The sequence below is a fragment of the Manacus candei genome, unplaced genomic scaffold, assembly GCF_025592945.1.
Source record: "Manacus candei isolate 608988 ecotype Guabito, Panama unplaced genomic scaffold, ASM2559294v1 h1tg000033l, whole genome shotgun sequence".
NCBI lineage: Eukaryota > Metazoa > Chordata > Aves > Passeriformes > Pipridae > Manacus > Manacus candei.
Window position 1 is genome coordinate 8,221,471 of NW_026138081.1, and position 22,261 is coordinate 8,243,731.

The 22,261-nt window shown below is 38.9% G+C and overlaps 1 protein-coding gene across 1 annotated transcript in view; it reads right to left on the reverse strand.

Moving 5' to 3' along the window:
* LOC127472961 (cytosolic phospholipase A2 beta-like) overlaps positions 1–8,188 on the reverse strand; it is a 36,171-nt gene extending 27,983 nt beyond the window's left edge. Inside the window, exons 1-3 of the mRNA XM_051791957.1 lie at positions 7,933–8,188; positions 1,695–1,767; positions 483–659 (exon numbers count right to left, since the gene is read on the reverse strand). Coding sequence (XP_051647917.1) covers positions 483–659; positions 1,695–1,767; positions 7,933–7,965 — 283 coding nt within the window. The 5' untranslated portion in view covers positions 7,966–8,188. The remainder of the gene's footprint in view (positions 1–482; positions 660–1,694; positions 1,768–7,932) is intronic.
* Between the last annotated feature and the right edge of the window lie 14,073 nt (positions 8,189–22,261).

A 22,261-nucleotide genomic window follows, 5' to 3' on the forward strand; every position in this document is an offset into this window, starting at 1 on the left:
GATTAACTACAAACTGCAAATGTGTACACATGCACACACAAAGTACACTAAAAGCCATGTTTCCCATGTGAAGAGAAAGAGGTATAAAAGACTCCACTGACTATTCAGTGAGCACAGTCCCTACAATTCAAGTCAATGATGTTAAAAAAGTTTAACTGAAACTACAGCTAGTTCCAAAAAGGGCTGTTAGGATGATTACAGGAAAGGAGAATGCATATTACAGAAAAGATCAGAAGAGACTGGCTTGCTCAGTCTAGTAACACAAACATGCAGAGGGACATAATGGCTGTCTAGAAGGGTTAGGTACTAGGGCAGATGATCTGTTGCAGCTAAAAGCTGGTGTGGACCCAAGAACAGGAGAGCATGAGCAAGTCAGAAATCTTCATGTCACTTCCAGCCTACATCTAGTCCTTATGGTTAGTGCAGTCAGTGCCTCGAGCGGCCATCCTTTGGGGAGAGCCAGGGGGGGAAAGCACATTTACTTTGTGAAGCTTGACAACGGTGTGAAAGGAAATCTCCAGGGTGATGTCTTTCAGAGCTGGAGTCTGGACTTGACTGAAGATGTCTACTGCAGCCCGAGATGCCTAAATACTTCAGACTGGTATCAAGCAGTGAATAACATTGCCCCGCAAGGTTTTGGCAGGAAAGTGGACCTGTCCCTTCAATAAAGTAGATATAAGAGATCATTGAAACTCAGAAATACAGGTCTTGGCACTCTAACCCCTTTCTAGTGTCCCCCTCTGGACAGTGCTACATGGCATTTGACACCAGAGTACAGGAAGCCCCGTGGCTGGAAGTTACTCCACCAACAAGGCCTGGTCTCCCTCGCATCCAGGTTCAGCCCTAAATGGCAAGACACAAACAGTCTCTGCTGTAACTCAAGGAAATGGTTGCAAAGTGATGCTTTTTTTGGCTGAATGAGTGATTTTTCACTACAGGAATACAGAGGCCAGAAGTTTAAAGTGTGAAAAAAGGTAGTTCATGGTCTCTGCCCTAACTGAGGAACCCGTGGGAGACCACTGCAAAAATGGCAGCTGAATGGTCCACAGCACACCTTGAGAAGGAGCCATAGGAGGTTGTGAGGGTGAGATAATGAGTTAAAGACAGCTGAACACAAATGTACACAGAAAAGTCTGTTTTGCCCTCATGTTCAGCATGTGCTTAGGGCTGGATCCACAGAGGCCCTCCTTAACCAAAACTACCAATATAATTTAGTGTGACTGGTCATTGGAGAACAGAAAATACCCTGAAAGATAAGGTATATTAGAAGGCTTGAAATTCTCTAATTTACCTTTGATTATTGAATATGATTGTACAGGATTTCATTAAAAGGTACCTAAATATGTGGCCTGTGTGGCAAAATTCCTGTCCATTATATGATTTTTACCAATTAGAAACATCAAAACCAAAAAATTCCAAGCAGATTTATAGACTGCAGTGTTCTCACAAAGTCTATTTTCCTGTGGTGGCCCAAAAAATTCAACCGTGTGTCTTAATTTTTACCAGTTCCCTGAAATGCCACTACAGATGTATTCAAATCCAAGGATACCTCAGGCATTTGATCTAATTATAGCCCTGGCATTAATATTTCTATTGCTGTGCTTTATGTACATTGCTTGCATACCTTCAGAACTTAAGAATATTGTTCACTGTGTCACTTAGGTGACTAAAAATACAGTCAAACCACAACTCACACAGGTCTTTTGACTTGATGTTCTTAGCTTGTATGATTCTTACAGAAAGCATGTGGAGGGGGCAAAACTTCATCTGCAAAGAAAATAAATACAATTTGTTCAGAATACAAAACCAAGATGTACTTTTAACAGTACAGGGCACAGTCTGTCATTCCACTTGTCTGTTTGAAGTGAGGTACCCACCCTCCAGTTGAAGTACACCATGCTAAGACGGTAACACAACTGCACAACGTGCAGCTACTTGCTAAGTAGTTTGAGTAAATGAAGACAGAGAGAAAACCCAGACTCAGACAACGGCATGGAAAGCTCTCATAGTCACCCTAGAGGTGCCTGTTTTCATGCAGCTTGCTGCATGCACAGCCACAGTGATGGTTGCACTGCCAATCCACCACGGGTCCTGTGCCACAAGGAGGTCATAACAGGGCCCGTGGAAGGGGATATTAGGAACTTGCAGCTGCCTGCCCAGGTCATGGAACAGCACTGACAGTAGGCCAGGACATGGTACTTACCAAAGTGCTCTATAAACTCCTGACTTTGTATCCCAACTAGGACTAAATTACCATGACACTTGTAAGTAAGCTAAGCTCACCAAAACATCCTGATGACTTTAAGTGAACAGTGCACAGGTCCAGCACAGACCCTTCAGATGAAGAAAAAAGTGCCCTGCTTTGCAGGAATGGTATCACAGAATCCTGTATCATTATGTATCCTGAAAATACCTAATGGGAATGGAACCACTTCCCTTCCAGACATGAGATTTATTTCTATCACAGGCAAGCTATCATTGTAATACTTATTTCAAGTTACTTGTTCCTTACTCTTAACAAAAAATTAAGCTTTTCAGCCTAAGCTGGTCAGAAAATACTTGCCATTTTCAAAACACATTCTCATAAGTGTGAATGAGCACACATATGAACCATGACAATCTTAATAATTGAGAGAAATATTTAACTCTTTTTTCAAATTGGTACATATAAAAGTTTTTTTAAATTTTCTGTTCTTTTATGTTTTTTTTGCTTGTTTGCATATTAGAGTGGCTCTTCAGCAATAATAAGCACTAATAACATGCAGTCCCACTATCATTAATAAATTAAAACTTAAAGTTTAAATACACACTGACTGAAACATTGTCTCAATTTGTCTAAATGAGAGAATCCCAGTACAATGTAACTAAATAATTTCACAATTTTATTTTGAAAGTTAGCACCATGATTAATTTTCCTGACACTGAAATGATTAACTTTGGAGAGACAAATTGTTGGGGAAGGACGAGCTTCTCTACAGAAGGAATCATTCACTTACTTTCAGCTAATCTGAAATTCTTTTAAAATGGGGTGGATACTGCTGACTTGTTTATTAGAGATTAAAATAACCTGCATTCAGTTTAATTCAGGCTTATTTTGAGGTAAATTATGTTACTTCAAATGGACAGCAACTTATCTGTAAATTAGCATGTTGAAAAGAAGGCTTGATATTAAATTTTATTATGTCAGTTTTAAAGTTATATACTTTTAAAATTCAGATCAATATTCAAGAGTCACCCTGAGCAGAGAAACGCTGTTGTTAAACGTACAAAATCACATGACCCTGTCTCTTGGTCTTTTAATGGTTGATTGAAACACTGCTTGTATAAAAATGCAAGACAAATTTGTTCTTGTGTGGCAAGAATCAGTTCTATTATGTGTCACTCCAAATTTAAAATTGATATTTTTAAAACTTTCTGAGTTTACTGCATTGTGGACATTACAGGTTCCAGCTGAGACACTTCCATATTGTTCCAGTTGCCCACTGAAAGAATTTGACTATAATTTTCCTGTGCAAATAGCTATTTGACATAGGACTACCAAACAGAAAACTCACTCAACATTCCTTGTGGTTTTCACTTACATAAATTATTGGATTATGCAGACAAGTACAGAGGTGACTGGTTTTATTAATATGTTATTTTGTAAATGTTATGTTATTTTGTAATCAACTTCCTCCTTGCTCAACAGAAGCCCAAACCATTCTCAGAGTCTGCCTTCACTGAAGAAATGGATGTTGATATAAAATTTGCTTTGAACCATTTGTGATGAAAAAATGGCTTATAAAAATGGTGCATCTGCAGTTCATCATCAGTACTCTCAGAGTACTCTCAGTTGTAATAGATGCTGTGTTTTCATCCTTTCCCACTAGAGCCAGAGACCCTCCCTTCCCCTTTCAACAGCAATCACTTTGCTTAAACATGTCAACATCTGCCCACCAATGGAAATATAACCAAAGATGACTGTTCACTACTTCCGATTCAGTGCATCTTAGCCCTGACATTGTTGCAGGGTAAAAGGCAAACATGTTCTGATGGGGAAATGTGGCCATAACAAACCTTATGGGCTGTGTAAATCCCATGGGGAAACCAGAAACCACCCCTCTCCCAAGACTGCAGTTACTTCAGCCTGTGATAACCATTCAGAAGTGGGCTAATTCGTTTCTTTATCAGATAAAGGCAGCTAATTTTCTTCAACAATAGCCCAGAGCAGAATATTAGGGTCTGATTTGGATGGTCTAAAAATAATGTCTTTGCCCAAAAGTGCTGGTACTCCAGAATACCCTTCTAGAAAAAAATAATTATGGTTAGAGATAAGATTTACTATTTTCATAACATGAAAAGCAACATGTAACTTCTCAATTAATGCAACTTGATGAGCACAGACACCACATCCAGATAGCTCTTGACAGTTTTGCAGCTGTACTGGTCTTGTTATTTTAAGTTCACTTCCTTGGGAGAAATATGGTTTCTTGCATAGGCATGCAGACAGTAACAAAATCCCTCTGTAAACATCCAGAGTCAAAGGTGCACAAGTCCCACAAATGTATCATTCTATTTTTGCTGGAAAAGTAGTAGTGCCACACTGAGCCCAACAACAGAGTGCAGGATTCAGCTACCTGTGTATGTTTGCATTCTAAACAATAACATTCCAGACCAACAAATAGTAGCACCTCCAGAGTACCAAAGAAAGGGCAGGCTAAAAATTGGAGGGGAAAAAAAAACAAAACAAAGGAAAAAAACCCCACAAACAAACAAACAAACAAACCAACAAAACAAACAAACAAACAAACAAACCAAAAAAAAAAAAACAAACTTCTTTTCATTCTGAAGTATTTACCATTGAACAATATTTCTGTACTCTCAAAGCAAGTTTTTGAGAGAGTCATTTCTGTTCAAAATACAGAAAAGTCAACAATCAGGAGATAAAACTAGCATGTCAAAATTGCCACAGCTGTGTCAAACCTTAACAAACTGAAAATTCACATCTGTTGCCAACATCTCTCTCATTACAATAATACATATTCACTGGCTTCCAGAGAATAGTCATATGAATGTTGGTCAGCTTCAGGAGGACACATAATTCTCCTGTTTATAGGTGGTTAATCACTTAAGGTTTCATTCCAAAAAGACAACTCTGAGAGTATTAAATCTCCTCAAAGCTCATAAATATTGAGGAGCCTACCAAGACAGTCTTTAAATGGCAGTAAAAGGACAAAAACCTACCAGGAGTTCATATGTTCGATTTCAGTCCTTATTGCCCCTCCATGCTGCTCCTAGAACAACATCTCATGGCTACCTTCACTAGAAAGTTAGTCTTCTAGGGAAGTTTCTGCAATCTGGGAACCTCCTCCCATACCTACATCTTCTTTCTTTCTTTCTTTCTTTTTTTTTTTTAAGTCTTTGGTTTGTAAATGTAGGAAGGCTGATTGGAATGTCAGTGTTTCACTCCCCCTACACCAAATCTAAGCAGTTCGTTGAGCAGAGTTATCATGATGGGATAACACCAAGTTATATTAAGTTTAGTATGAGGAGTTTGCTACCTTCTGACATTCTGTAAATAGTTGTAGAATTCCTTGCTCAGCTTTATCAATATCTTTCAGACATGAGTAATTACTTCTTTTCATGGATTACTTCTTTCTTCAGTGGTGCACTAGAAGCTGTACAATATCTTGTCTAATAAATCTCACGCCAAACCATTTATTTTATCTTAGATACTGAGGATTTGATTCAACTACAGCTTGGAGATTTATCATACTAAAGTTAAATCCATAAATTTACAAACTATAATAAAGCCTCATGATAAGCCTGGTTCCAAAGCACTCTTGTCCACATAGATCCTCTAATGTCTAGTATGGGCTGAGTTTATTAGCCCCCCATCAGTGAGAATACTGATAGGAATTTGTCCTTCCAACCAGCTGCCTATTTTCATTAAAATTGAAGGGATGAAAAGTTCTGATGGGAAAAGCAACTGACTGAAGAAATATGCAAAGCTCTGAGAGGGGATAGAAGGAGAGAGCATGACCACAGAAGTCTCCTTTCTCTTGGGAATCACAATTATCCAAAATCTTTTCACTGGAAGTTGAACAGTTAGTGAGGAAATCTAATTCACCTTACACACATTTACTATAACTTCATGTTAGCATTGATGGATTGCTTCTAGAGTCATTGTGGATTTTGGATGTATCTCCTGTTCATATTCTATCACTCACCTCTTTACATGTATGAGTGGGTCCCTTGGGGCTTTGTATTGATAAAATTTCTGAGTATTTTACTAGGTAAAAATTATTCCATAGTCCACAAAATAAAACTGCTAAAGAGTGATTATTCTTGTTTGAGTAGAAGAAAAAACCTTGTTATATCAAATATATCAAAATATATCAAAAGTTGTAAATTAATACTTACCATCACTTCTGTGTCAATTTGGTAGCTTTTTTAAACTACTACTAGACTTTAAGGAGGTCTTCTTAGATAGTTAGGAGTATCCACATTTCTAAACATGGGGTTTTTTTAATATGAAAGAAAAAAAAAAAAAAACAACAAAAAAACCACCCACAAAACCACTGTTCTTATTTCTATATCTGTTTACCAACTTACACATACTGAAAAACACATTTCCCTGACAGAACACCAGAGCTACCTGAAGTATTGAATTAATCTCTTTCCTTGGGAACAGAAGCTTTATGATCTGAACCTATGCTGGTACTCAAACCTTTTGGCAGTGGTGCCTATTAACCAGGAGTATGTCTACGCTCATGGAATATCAGTTGCAGCATTGGGATGAAGTGCAAGAACTTTGTAATTGAGACTTTCTAGATAAAATTATACCTAAGCTATCTACCTAGATATCAGATCCAGAATTAACTTATTAGATACCTTACTATTTAAAATTGATAGATAACAGTCATTTCTACAATAGATAGTTAGTTTAAGATCTAACTGGTAGATGGATCAGATACAAATTTTATCCGAAAAGTACATGACATTTACAATGTATATTCTTTGCCCTGAGCATCCAATATTTGAATATTTTTAATCTATCACTTGAAGTATCTGTTCAAGTTACTGATATTTTTCTGAGCCTTTAACTTCACTTGCACATATTATCATTGCACAATTAATGATCTCTAGAGGCCATAGCATGTAACATTGTTTCCCACTATATTTTAAATCCACAAATGCCCATATTCCTTTTTTTTTGCTGGAAAATTTGACATAGGATTTGATACATAAAGAGTGGTTAGTTGTAAATAATTCACACCTTGCATTTCAGACACCACGTCCATTATTTTTTAAAGATATACATGAGAAAAGAATTCTCAGCTAATCATTCTGTTGATTTATACTAAATGCTATCAATTAAAATCTCTGAATGAAATTTACTATTAGAAAACTCGAGTCCAGACATGAAGTACTTCCACTAGAATTGCAGATGCTGTAAACATTACCTAAAAGATAGCTAAATCAGCCAAGTAGCTCGTTACATCTCTCCCCTGAAGCTAAAGTAATATAAATTATGCTTTGTTGCTAGACAAAGCAGTTGGTTTATTTCAGCTGGGGCAAGCAATGAACATGTGCTATCCTGAGAAAAACATGCAGGAGGGTTAAAGCACTTTCATTTTACAGGGAGGTAAACTCTTTAAGGTCAGTCTCCTCTTCCTTCACGGAGTTCACTCCAGTATGTACACCGCAGGATAAAAGAAAAGCGCCACACTGTTGCTGTTTTCTCTTACATATTAGTTACTGTGAAGCAAAAGGGGAAAACGGCAAATCTGTGAAGTTCAAGATGCCCCTGCCACAGTGCACCAGCGGCCATTTGCCTCTGCATCTCAGCAGATGCACCGAGGAGGGAATTTGCTCACAAGAGCTGGAGAAGGGAGGTCCAACAGCAAAGGTGCCGGGCCACGGCAAAGTGCAGAGATGCCATTCTCTTACCTTGGCTGGTGGGCTCCCTGTGGCACGAAACATGGCGGCAGCAACCGAAACCCCAGTTTGGTTAACAGATCTGTCAGCTGACAAACACGCTAGCAGCTTGCTGCTGCTGCTGAAACAACCTGAAGGACACTTATAATTTATACGGGCGCTGAGCTCCACCCTCTGCCTCCTCTGTGTGGAAAAGAGCCTGCCTACATCTGAGAGAGAAAGATCTGCAAAGTCAGAGGTGAGCAGAAAGCTGAAGTTACCATAGCTTTGCCTGTCACTTCATTACCTCTTGCAATTTGCTATTGTGCCAATATTGTCCTGCCAGGTTTTTGGGTAGATGTTCAGAAAGTCTTCCTTCACTTCCCATCTCTTCCACCTATCTACACAGGAGCTGAATTTTCAGTATCTTTCAAGTTCTTCCACAAATTACTCCATTAAAAAAAAAGTCAAAGGCAGGGGAGAGCCAAATCTCTGGTGGGAGACCAAGCCAATTCCAAATGCTCTTTTCAACTCTTCCTACAATAGGGACTTATTTTAATATATTACTGGGAATCTTTCTGACAACCAGTAAATCAAGTCTCCTCATTTTGAAGTACCTACTGATTACCTGGCCAATGCAGAGATGCTGGTGAAATTGAGATAAATATTGGTAGAGAAAGGGAAAGCAGCATACCCTCTGAGCTCTTCCCCTCTACACACTTTTATATTAACATGACAACTTGACATCTCCCAGTTTTCCATCCTATTCCCCCATCAGTTTGCTGTTGGCAGTGGTGGGTCCTATGACATCCACTGGAGAGGGCAGAGGGATAGCTTCCTCCACCTCTCCCATGCCTACTGTGGCCTGTTGCACCATGGGGTGCCTGTCAGGACATTGTTCCATGCAATCCGTTCTGACTGTATCTTAATCCCCACCTGCAATTTCATATTGGATGGCAAGGAGACTCAGACTTAAAAAAAGCCTGGAAGCCACCATAAGTTTGCAGTAAGGTATATTCTCACTGTAAATATCAGATAGGATCAAGCCTCACAAAACAGCCAGTGGACACCTTAAACTGATGCAGTGTCAAAAATTAATTTTCATCAAATAGTAGTTAAGAATTTGGCTTTTGACAAGCGAAGAAAAAATTAATTGTAACCACAGTAGTTGTTTAGGAAAATAGGTTTACCTGAAATCTGGTGTTAGATTTTTCCTGGAACTCAATCACCTTTAAACCACTTTTTAAAACACTTTCCACAAAAAAAAACTGCGAGCAGTTGAAAATCAGTTTTAGGCAGATGCTCCTGGGCTTCTGCAGGTGACAAACAACAGTTCAAATTGACATTTCACAGAGATTCTGCTGTGGCTGGCAATGCAGCCACCATGCTCACCACCAGTGAGGACTGGATGCAGTCAAGCACCCAAACAGCAGGCTGAGAACCTGAGTAGTTAGGTTGCCATCTTTGAAATACTAAAAAGAAAGATATCTCAAATAAAGGTCTGCTGTTTATGTGCAGCAAATCAAAGGGCAGTTACTTCCAGACAAATGAGCCAAACTCATCAGAAGGCAATCTGGGGTTCAGAGTAATGAACTATGCAGGTCTTGCACTCCTGCTGCCTCACTTGTGCGTTTTTACAGGACCAGTTAAGACTGCAGTGCACACATTCATCTTCGTGCTCCCTTGAACACAGGGGATAGTAACATTCCATTTCCAGAGATAAGAAAAAATGCAGAGAATAAAGGAAAAAAGTTCTTATTCAGAGTGGAGTTCTGGTTTTCTATTTATATTGCAGTTGCAGCTTTGATCATAGGTTCTGCTGCTGTAGTGAACAGAGAGATCGAAATAGTAGGTTGAAAAATTTACCTCCTAAAGAGAAGGCAAATGGAAAAACAGCTAGAGAAAAATGAACTCCACTCAAACAGCAGTATATCTGCCTGGAAACATTAAAAACAGAACAGCTGCAGCAGGGAGATCCATGTCCTAATGGAAGAGGAAAAAAGAAAAAAATGGTCCCAGCATGCCTTAAAATCAAGGTGCAAAAGTTATTTTGGAGAGCTACAGAACTAATTTTTCCAATAGCTCTTCCAAGAAGTTAATGTTTCCAGTAAATCAGTATGGTCAAAAATACATAAAACATTGTGTTTCTTGTCAATAAGCACGCTGACAAGTACCACGTCCATTTCCTCCTGGATATGAGGCTACGTGATGTCAAGACTTACTGCAGACACAAAAAATGTACAGCATGGGGAAAGTAAGGCAAAGAAAATCAACTGCATAAGGAAAGAAAGACAAAACTAAAGGTTAAACCTGAAGAGGGTACAGCACAATACATCAGTGAACTAGCCAAATAGTAGGCAATATCTTCAAGGGGGTACAGCAAGTCTTCCCCCTCCCCTTTTTAAAGGGAGGACATAGTCATGCCAGGCTTATACTAGTGGAGTTAGATTTAGAAAATATTACACTGTATCTGCAGCATCAGATTGTAGAAGACTGTTCAGGAGACAAAATGAAGAGGGATTCTATAAATATTTTATGTGTTAATTAGGCTGGTCTTACTCCACTTCTGTGCCTGAATCTTATTGATTCTCTGAATTAATATTAAGAAAGTACTTGGAAATAAGCTATAAGGGGAAAAAACAGATAAAAATACATATCAAATTACACTGAAGTTAAATTGTTGCATATGCGACCTGTTGGCACTTGGGTAATGCACACAAGAGACTATGTGAAACAGAATGAGAATGGAAGGAATGCGAGCCCATGTTGCAAGCCCACCATGCAAGAAATAAAAGCCAATTAATACAGTGTTCAGCTACATGCAATTTACCCAGTGAGCTGCTCACTAACAGCCCCTTGCGAGAAGATACTAAGCTACCAAAAACCAAGCACCAGAATGACAGCAACTCTCAATAGCTGAGAACTGGATCATCCTACTGCTGGCATAAACCTAAAAGCTAACTGGGACAGAACCTACAAAAGGTACTGAAGTCTCATTTAATGGAGATCATTATTTATTCCAGCAATGGCAACAACACGGCAAAATTTCAAACTCAGCTTTGATGTACAAAAACTGTTCCAACTGAGGCACTCTATTCATAGTCCTTCCACCCTCAATCCTGACAGCTTCACAAGGAAGGATGGCAATTACTGAAACACTCTCCTAGAAACATAAATCTCCCATGACTTTGTTTGAGAACAGTTGTTTATTCATCCCATAAAAGCTGTTTAGTAGAGATAAGCAATGGATCTTTCTAGGGCCAAATGCAGCCATACCATAGAGGAGATGGCGGTGGAAGACTGTGCAGCTTTGAGGAGACGTATTATTGTGCCAGACAGTGACAATGGGAGATAACAATCACTTTCTTTTTGTCTTATAAATCAGTTTGTACCTTGTTCGGCTCAGTGGCTAGGCTAGAAAAATTATAGTCACCTAAGAAAATAAATGCCTATAGTCAAATTCAAACCAAAAATTTTCAAAATGTTCTCAAAAACTGGGGGGATAAAAAGGTATTTTTTTCCCTAGATGATCCCCAAAATATTTTTTTCCATCTTTGGGTTATTTAACCACTGTAAAAATAATTAAAATATCAAAAACCACCCACCTTTATTAAAATCTATCTCAATTTTTCAATTCTAAGTTACCATGTGAAACTAGAAACTATAAAGCAAAGATTCAGAAATGCCAGATTTAGGGGCATGTAACCTGTAACTCTGAAATAAAAGCCTTCTAATTTTCCATTGTTTCCCCTCTGCTCCATTCTTTTTGAGCAAACAACACAGATAATTTGAAATTATTTTAGATCTTTGAATACTTTCCAAACACCATTTTCAGCACCTGATGTTAATTAGAACAAAATACCAAGTGGTCTATCTGAGCTGCAATCAGGTGATAGCATCTGTAAATGAACCGTCCTTCTGGCTATCAAGATCTCTACCTGTTTCAGAAAAGTAAAAGGTGTTATATCCTCTTACCTATCTTCTGAACCACTATAATCTTAAACAAAGATATCATACAGTAAATCCAGTATCACTGGCTCTTTTTCCTGGCCAGAGTAAGAGAGCTACTAATTTCCTTAGATACTTTGCAGGTGTGGCTGTAAATATGGCAAGACAGTGATCTTTGCAGCTTCAAGATAGGAGGAAGCTGCTTATTAGTTACCTGGGGTATCTGAGGACTGCTGTGTTACCTTTCCAAGACACGTCATTGTAAAGCCACACATTGAAACCTACTGTGTTTATGTTTAGAAATTGCTCTTTTATTTTAAACCAAGTGATTGCAGAGCTAATTAAAATAATTGAGTAAGATATTTCAATGTCGTTCCACTCAAGCCAGTTTCTCAAACCTTTATCTTCAGATCTTATTCAAATAGTCTGACACTGATGTCAATATAAAATTGCTTGTGCAAAGACCTCAGAAGAGTTAGGTAGGTATTACACTTCACCACTTGGCTGGCAGGAAGACTTGACTTATGGTTATGGTATTCATCTTCAAATTATCAAGAGAAGAGTTTCTTTCTCAGTTGCCACCAACCTCTTGTATTTTTTTGAATAGTCACTCTTTTAGAATCAAGAGATTAAGTCTTGTTTTCTGTTACTGTTTTTCACTCTCTGTGACTGCAAGTTCTTTAGGACAAGACATGCTAAAGAAATGTTTACTACTGAATTATACCAGGCGAGAGTAATTAAAAAACAAAGGTTACAGTGACTGTATGACACATATAGCAGTATTTCCTTTCTATTTCTGTGTCAAACCCGTTTCAGCCCTGTATGTGATTTTATTCAAGGTTCTACCTTCACCTGAGCATAGCCTGAGCATGTTGGCTCAGAAAGGGATAAAAGATATAAAATTATTTATTTCAAATAACATGCAACTCATTAAGGGTTCAATTCATCCATTCCTGCAAGTAACTTACTGTCTAAGTAGCCCTCCAAAATTAACACAAGACTAAAACAGTAGTATCCTTGCTATGTTATTCTGTAGGTTAGTACTGTTAATGAGTAAGTGTAAATATAAGAAAACCACTCATCTGAGAGTAGAGACAAGGCAAAGAAATACAGAAACAACCAATTCATGATGAACTGAATATATCCAATGGAAATACCTGCAAAGTATGTCTTTGTAGTGGGCATAGTGATCACAAAGAAAAAGCAAATACTGACACAGAATCCTTGATAAATGTCTGAAAATGCTCAAGTCTTAAAAATACCTGAGGGTGAAGTTTCATGTTGCAGCAAAAAATCTAAGAGCTAGTTGTCATTAAAACAGGAGATTTTGCTCCTGTCCAAGTCCCAAGCTTAGAAACTCCTGCTCCTACTTTACACTGTTGGCTCTGGAACTCCTCTGGACAAATGCTAAGCTCATTGGAGGGGCCAAAGAAAAGAAAACTACTCTTCTCCTTTTCCTGAGGAATTTCCAGGACTGCCCTTCTGTAGTGGCATGTAGCTATTACCGCAGCTTGAGTTCAGGAGTGGGGACTTGACCCCACTGGACAATAGCATCGTCTGTAAAAGCTGTTTAAAGCATCAGCAATCATATGGAAATGAGCATCAGAGGTGGAAAAGACATTAGACAATTCAGTGTGCATTCCTGCATCATTACCGACCGCTGACCTCAGTACCAGAAAGTCATGGGGCTTTTCACTACCTCTTTGTATGGTTTTTCTAAGGTTACTGAAAGATTGTCAAATTTGGAAACTGAATTTTTCCCTTCTTTCACTTATGTTGATTTTTTCTTATAAATACAAAAATTCTAGGCATCAAACAAGCTACGTGAACAATTTAAAATAGAATAACCAGAGTTTGACTTAGTCATTAGAGTTATTATGAGTTATGAGCCTTGCAAGCTTATTTACAGCAATTAAGAACCCTGTGACTCACTCCTGGTAGATTATAACTTCTGACAGCAGAAGACAATTTCATGGGCTCTACAGAGTTATGAGAATTTAAGTAAATACAAAAGCTCCTTCTGCATTGATACTTCTCCCTATTGGAAATATTTTCAATGAGAAAAATTTCTTGTTTAGGTGTGTGTCTCGTCTTCTAGTCAATTTGTACTATTCCTGTGACGAAAAGGAGTCATGAAATGTTCCTAATAGTGCAACTGGGAATTTGTCTTGCAGAAGGCACTCAGCTTACTTCCAGTGGTATGAAAGCAGCTTTCTGTCACCTGCTCCCCTTAAGCCAGTGGAGAAAGCAGAAAAGTGTGAGCAGAGAGCCTGGCACTTGAAACACACTGAGCATCTCAGTTGGTCTCAGGAAAGCTGCTCTAACCTGTGCCAAGGCAGAGTCATCCATGGAGCCTGATATTATCTCTGGATGTCTCTACACATGCATATTAGGTCAGTTTTAATTCCTCTGTTTCAGCAGCACATAAAACATGACACTTACATAACACTGCAATTTTAAATGCTTCTGTTCTAGTAGAAAAATTATTTTTCCCAGGCACAGATAATTTTTAACCTCTTAATTCATATAATACCTTGGGAGTTCTGAATCTCATAAGATTTGTACAAAGTGCTTCTTGAAATACCAAAGCCAATAGAAATTCATAGCCTTTGGCATCTCAATGAACTAGAGTGTTTTTAACCGTAGGCCTCCCACGTTCATGGTTTATGTGGTAGGTAAGACATGATATGGCCAACAAGAGAGAAAACTGTTGTGTAGGTCATGAAAGGCATTGAGTCTGTTCAGAATGGAACACTAAAACAAGCTACCTACACTGCCTCCTTTGCCAGAGGATCCAAATCCATGTGCCAAAGGTCCAAAATTAGAACTCCTGGATCTAGTCAGGGAGAGTCCAGTCTAGAGGAGATGCACTCACCCAGAGACTCTAGCTTCCAGGGATAGAGATCTGATGGAAGACTAGTTTTCAGATGACCTCTCTCACAAACGGCTCCAGGAAACAAACCTCATGCAGGAAGCAAACCTCACCCACAGCTGGCCAATGCAGCAGAGCACAAACCAGTAATGATGCCTTCTCTGCAACACAAGCAATTTGTACTCTGCAATCTCTCCCCATGCAACAGAAACATTGCAAAGTGGCGGAGACCCTCACCTTGTATGATTCAAATCCACTAATTGCTGGTCTTCCCTGCTGTGTACTTAAACACATACTGAATGCATTTGTCAGCCAAGTACTAGCAAGCAAACTGTGAACCACAAAAAGGTAAAATGTCCTGTGACTCGCCTGCACCAGTGCTGGGAACTGGAATGTTCATCCCACAGAGGAAATCATGTTGGCGCACCTCCCTAAAAAGATTTCGCTCACATATATAAGAAAGATTTTGAAACGTTTCTGGGCTGATGCCTCAGCCTACCTGCCTACACAGCTGTTTTGCTATGACATGGGTGGCTTGACAGTTCCCTGGGCACGCTGGAAGCTTCAAAGCTAAGATATCTAGGAAGTTGGAATCAAAGGAATTGACCAATAGCTGAAGGACATCTAATGGGCAACTCATGCAACTGCTGACCAGCCTAAGGGGTAGCCCCTGTTAATTGGGAGAAGCCAGCAGTGTCATGTCATCACAGAATGGTGGGTAGCCAGAGAAACAGGCCAGGTGGGTCCACAAGGTTTACGAAAGCATTACTTTCCAAGCAGGTTTCCAAGAAGCTGGAGAACCAGCCAACCCAGCAATACAGAATCCAATCAACATTTCTGAATGGAGAAGTGTTGCATCAGAAAACTTATGGTCAGCTCTGCTGTGAATGGGAAGTACCTGACTATTGCTAACACACCTCATATTTCTTCCTCCTCCTCAGACTTGATACACAAACAGCTGACAACATGGACAGATATGTGGAGCATGGAATGCCTTGTGCAATAACTTGCTTACAGCAGAAAAAGGAGGGAGGAAATTAGAATTAAAATGGTAAGGTACCCTCTGCTCCATTTGAATACTCCTTGGCTATGTCATAAATCTTCTGCACATCTTAGGTAAGTTAGCAAGCAATTTGTAGTGTGAAATGAAAGTAGCAACATCCAGTTCACCTGAGATCACAGAAACTGGTGCAACTCAGAGGAAAGACAAACTAAAATTGCAAAGAAAAAAATGGAATTTTTCTATTGTTGTAGAATATACCTTCCATTTACAAATGCAAACATTGCATACTGACGCTGACAATGTTCAGAGAAATTTAGTGTATTCCCTACTAAGTGTCTGTATTGTGGGAGGCATCATTTTACTCGTGGTCCAGAGAGCACCAAAAGGTCCAGCAGCCATAGCATAAGTCACAAATGTGTCCCACCCCCTGAATTCATACTCCAAGATGCTTCTTGTTCCACACAGGACATTGTCTAGCCTTATGTGGCTCTGAATCAAACAAAATGAATGGTTGTTCTACATTATTACAGATGCAGTTAAATGCTGTTCACTTGTCCCAAGCAAAACATCCTTCAGCTCTGGGGGGAATAACCTGGGAGTCAGAAAGTTAATAAATGGTTTCACTCAGCATCAGGACAGTCTGTAAGAAGTAGTGCCTAATTTTCATTCAATATACTCATGTACTAGGAAGTCTATATTAATAAACTTCAACGTAAGATATTATGCTCTCCATTGAGAAACCAAGAAACAAAGATACCGTAAAGCAATTTGATGCTTTCCTAAATGGGAACAGATCTTAACAGCTGTGTATTAACAACTCCTTTCATTCCCAACATTTGAAAGAAAATTGTACAGATGAACCCATGCCAATCCATTTCAGCTTCTAGACACAAGAACATCTATTTGATATCTTAATTCTAGTTCTGGTTGTGATCAGTCAAGCTCCATTTCCTCCCTTCTGACATATCTAGTCATCACCATTATGTGGTCTGTCTGTGTCAGGACAGCGTTTAATGAAAAACATACTAACAGCAGCACATCCTGGGGTTTTTGCTGCTAGCTGTGTAGTACTGAGCTCAAGTAAAATCCTCATCCCTTACGATCTGCCCCCTGTGCCTCACCACTTCAGATTACTGAGGGGAGCTAGTCAAAGTTCATCCAGCCAAAAAAAAGTCCTACAGTAAAATGCTGAAAGTTCAAAGCTGTGGCTTTGCTATTGGGAAAAGATGTGCTGAAAGATTCAGAGACATCTTCCTAATCTGCAGCTACTGCTAATTCATAGTAGATTTTGTGGTTAGACAATACCAGTTTTTCTGCTATCCATTTAGTAGTTATTGCATTTAAAAAGCCAAAAGTTTTGATCCTCTTGGAAACTATCATACATTCCTCTCAGGAATACTCCAACTGTTATTAATAGGATAATTCACAGGTAAAGTGCCACTCCAGGTGCACAAGTGTTTGATGAATTGGAGCACAACCAAAAAACAGTCAAAGGAAACACGAAACATCAGCCTAGTCTCCCCTCTCTGCTCCCCATGAAAACCAAACATATCACATTTTTTTTTATAGGTTTAATTATTGTCCTGTTCTTTTACTTCTATTTTCTCCTTTGCATTGGGGTTCATGTAATCTATTTAGATGGCAGGGTTTTTTCTGAGCAAGGTCTATAGTTTATCTGGGAACTCTTATCACTTTTAGCAAATTGCTTCTCTCTTGACTTTTCGCAGTGCCACAGTATCATAAATGTCAATAAATTCTATTTCTGATCTTGAAACCTGTGTTACAGCTAAACTATGTATTTTCCCTCCTACACCTTCCTTTCACATTATGACCCCTGACTTTTCTCAGCCTCCACACCACATTTCCCTCCCACATGATAGCTAAATTTAAATCAAAACTGGATGATTCTCTTTTATGTGTAGCTCAATCAAATAATAGGAACTTGATTCAAGAATTACTGAGAAAAATGCATGCATTGTGTAGGTCCGACTAAATAATCATAGATTGCCTTCACTTTAGAAATCTCTTTTTCGTTCATTCTTCAAGCTTTTCTTTATATATCACACATATATTAGGAACCCGTAGTTGACTTATATCCACTGGCAGTGATGGTCCATGTGTTTTTCAAAAAAGGTTCAGATGAAGAGACAAGTTGTTCCCATTATTTCGACAAGACTCACTCTTCAGTCTAATACTATTAGAGACACACTAAAATGCCCTTGGCACTGATACATAGTGTACCTCTTCCAAAAAATATGGAGTAACAGAGCTTCCCAGAGAATACATTGCACAAGACAACATATAAAAGTTTCGTCAGAAGGAGCTTTTGTTTGAGGGTTTGAGCTTCATAAAATCACAAGGAGAGGAAACATACATCCTTCCCCTGCTTCACAGCTTTCTTCCCTGAGCAAAGACTTTGAAGGCAGTTCCTGGAGACAACCCTGAATGATTTCCTCAGCCAGTTTCCATTTCTTCTTTAAATTTCTATAGTAGAGGCACCAGTCCTTCATTTGCATTTCATCTGTGTCAGTGGGTTTCAGCCTTTCCTGTTTATGTTTTATATACCCTCATGGCAGAAGTGCCATTAGGATAATTATAGTTATGTTAGAACTCCCTTGCACACTACCAGGAGACACTTTGTTTCTAGATAATGAGGTCAGCAGTTTCCAAGATTTGTGGAACCAGGACAAATTGTTTTGGCAATAGGCGCAACTTATCTCAAGTTTGCCCATACCACCCTCTCCTACAGGAGGCCCCATCTGCTTTTCTGCATTACTGTTCAATGCTACTTTCTGATTCAGGCTCTTCTTCCCCCAGGATGAACCATATCATGTTTTACCCTCTGCAGAAGCTCCCATACTAAGGGCTGCCACCAGCAGAGAGGCCAATGCAGAATTCTTCCAGGTAAGATAACTACAGAAGCAATGGTGAAGGGGAATGGGAAGGAATCATAGGCCAAAATCATATTCAAGTAAGTGTTCCCAAATAAACATTATGGCACATACAAAAGGAAACACAAAATAACCTGCAACTCAGAAATGGTCTTCCGAACCCACCCTGTGTGCAGTTGCTGTCTCTGCAAGGAAGTCACACACTCCAGGGCATCTCAGCTCTGCTCTGGCCTATGAGATCTGACAGGGCGGGTTTTATTTAGTACTTAGTCTCAGGTCACATTCAAGGCCAGACTAGCACAGCTATTTCCTCAATTCATACCATTGCACTGAAATTCATGTTAAGGCACTCAAATTTTCAGAGTGCCATGCTTTGTACACATAATACCTCTAAATATGACGTGACTGTGTACTTAAACTGACGATACGGCCATCAAAACAGATATATTACAAGTGAACTCCTGGTCCAAACAAAATTGGTTGCAAACTAATTGCATAAGAAACATGCATCTTAAAACAGCACTGTCACTGTTAACAGCTATGCAGAGACTAAGCTTCATACAAAGCAGAAGCAGTTGACTTAGGAAAAGCATTGCAACAATCTAATTTCTTAGCAATCAAAACAAAGCACCTTGCTCTCTATGTGAGTGGTAAGTCATTGCCAGACATCTATCCTCTCTATAAAATCTTAACCCAACCTATGCAGACTATCAGGATGAAAGAGTAAGGCCTGCTACTCTAGGCTCACTTACCATTTCCCAGAAGAAACAGTGTACACCAACACTTACTATTGCATGAGATTTTGCAGTCTTTCGACATGCCCTGAGCCAGATATCATCTTCTTGGCTAAGGGCTCATACTGTATCTGTACACAAAGGTTTCTCTCACTGTTGCTATAGCTGTACATCATGAGATTCTTTAAACACATAATACATCAGCTTTTGGCACAGCTCTCTTGAGCAGGTGTGTTCTGCAAAGCATTCTTCAGAGCCAGCAGGGATTAAACAGTATTTTGTGGGTCCCAGGAGCTGCAGTTTATATTACTCTGAGCACCACAGCACCAAGTTACCTGTTTAGCAAAGTCAAAAGCTGTTGCACATTCAGATATACAAAGACAGAAGAAGAAAAGAAGGACTGTGACTAAAGTGTAGGACACATCACTGAATTTTTAAAATTCTAACTTGCAACAATTTAAGATAAAGCTTTCCATATAAGCATTCTCACTTATGCAGACATCTGGTGAACAAGTGCTTCTGGGCTAAAAATATTTCTGATGTATTCCAGGAAGGTACGAGAAGTTGAGAATCAGATGTTTTCTATAAAATATCTTCCTGAAACACTCCTACTGTGAAGCTTTCGTGACCTTGCCATTTTTGCTTAAGTGCCTTCTTAGATAACATCACATGGTTGGGATACTTTGAAAACTTGGAATTGCTAAAGGCTTTATTGCTAGAAGTTTTGCTGCCTTGAAACACAGTGACACCATGTGGCCAATTGCTTAGGCCAGAAATGACCTGCTAGTAGAAAGGGCAGAGTACAATTTTCCAATTTTTCTTTTGCTTTATTAAATTTCTCTTAGGCATGCTCAGATACAACTATATTGACCAGTGAGAGTAAACTCCATGAGAATAATGGTCATTTGAACAAGTACACAAAACCAAAGCCAGCGACCACTTGGGATTTCAGCTTATGTTCAAAAGTCTAATGTTTGCAAAAGTGTCCATTGGAAATGCACCTGTAAGTTTAGCAAGTAAACATCCATAAGCACAGTCTGCATTTGTGCCAAAACATCCTAATCACTTGGTGGATGCAAGCAACTGGTAAATCTATGATTCTACCTTCTTCTCAAAAAAGTGTACCTGGAAGGCGAACTTAAAAATCCATGGTTTAATTCTGCAGTAATATCACACAAAATTACAATTAATTTTGAAAATCGAGAGATTTTTGACTTGCTCTCATTACTTGTTTTTCTTCCAAGTATATGCAAATATCTCCATTTATTTTTACAGGCATTTCTGAGGTAAGTATTTAAAGTCATGAGTGGGAATGTTGCTGCTAGAAATGTTCACAGTAGTTGTTATCACTCTGCATTATATAATATGGTGACTGATGTGATGAATCATCTCTCCCTAGCACAGGTTTTTTTTCCAAATGAAGTACTGCACATTCAAACAGAACGAATGGTAAGAATGGGCAGATCTCTTTGAAAGAGAGACAGAGACAGGCAGACAAATAGGCAGATGAAAACTGAATACCGATTACTTAAATATCCATCAAACAGAAAGAGAATAATACATGAATCAGCTCTTTGCAGAGAATATATTCACTCAGTAGTACTACAAAAAAAAAATTAATGTTCAGTAAGAAATCTGTATTTTGAGGCTGGGTTCAGAATATCTTGCTCTCAAGACCAGAAAGGAAGGAAAGATATAACAAATATGACTTCCAGTTGCACAGGCTTTGCAAAGTCAATGTTCCATCAGTGTTGCCTTTTTTACTGATTAGTTAGATAACATGCTGGTGTAATTTTTTTGTTCAGTATTGAACTCCTGGTGAGCCATTTATGTCAATACTATCACAGTGCATTGGAGTGTAAATTAAATAGGTTAGTTTGAAAGCCTGATGTAACAGGCTTTTCACCCACTTTCATGTATATACATAGTTTAGAGAGCCCAGGAAGCACCAGCCAGTTACACAAAAGACTTTCTGACTGCTCAAAACAGGAGTTTGAGTTGAGGAAGATTAATGACCTGATCCTTCAAATTCTGTCAGCCTCACTAGTGAGATTATGCTGCCATCTTGTGACCTTAAATTTTACTAAGCTACAGTGGCAGAAGTTTTCCCCCTAGACTGGAAGGGCAGTGTACATGTGCAATGATGATGCTTTGAGCAGCTGAGACCTCTTTTATATTCAGACTCATGGGCTGCACCCTTCAATGTCATTGTCACTGCTAATGGAAGTGCTCTCTATGGACAGGCCTGAGTAGGGACTGCAGGCAGCCCTGCAGAGGGGGTGAAACCCACAATTTAAAGAACTGTGGTTTTGTAACAAAGGTTACAGAATGTCCCCCTGCTGCCAAGAGAATCATCCATTCTAGAAAGCAAAACACACAGCTAGCATTTGAAAACTACAGTATACACTGAAAGAAAAAGATATATTCTTTACAGCTGGGAAGGTTGATGATTATAAATGATTACATAAATTTGCACATTGATGATAAAATTTTCCTCTCCATCTTCCCAAATATAAAGCTTGTATATTTATGGTAGAATTTTTCTTGCTTGAAAAAAACCTGTGTTACGATTGGCTGTATTCTGAATCTAAACGAGGTTGTTCCATCTGGTTAAATTAAATAAAATAGCTGTATGTCAAAGTGGTTATGCTGTTCCCTTGAAACAGTACAGACTTCAGCTGCACAGTGACTGCTTACATACTACTTTGGAATATCCCAAAAAGGCTTAGTATGGATGCAATCACATTGAAAAAAAAAAGCTGGGAACCCCTCTGCCAGTAACCTCCTGTTCTTTCATTATACTTCAACTATATGTGCTTCCATCAGTGTTCACTCCCAAGACACTTTAGAAGTGAACACATAGAATCAAACCTTGAAATAATGACAAATTGAAATGCATGTGCAAGGCAGAAGC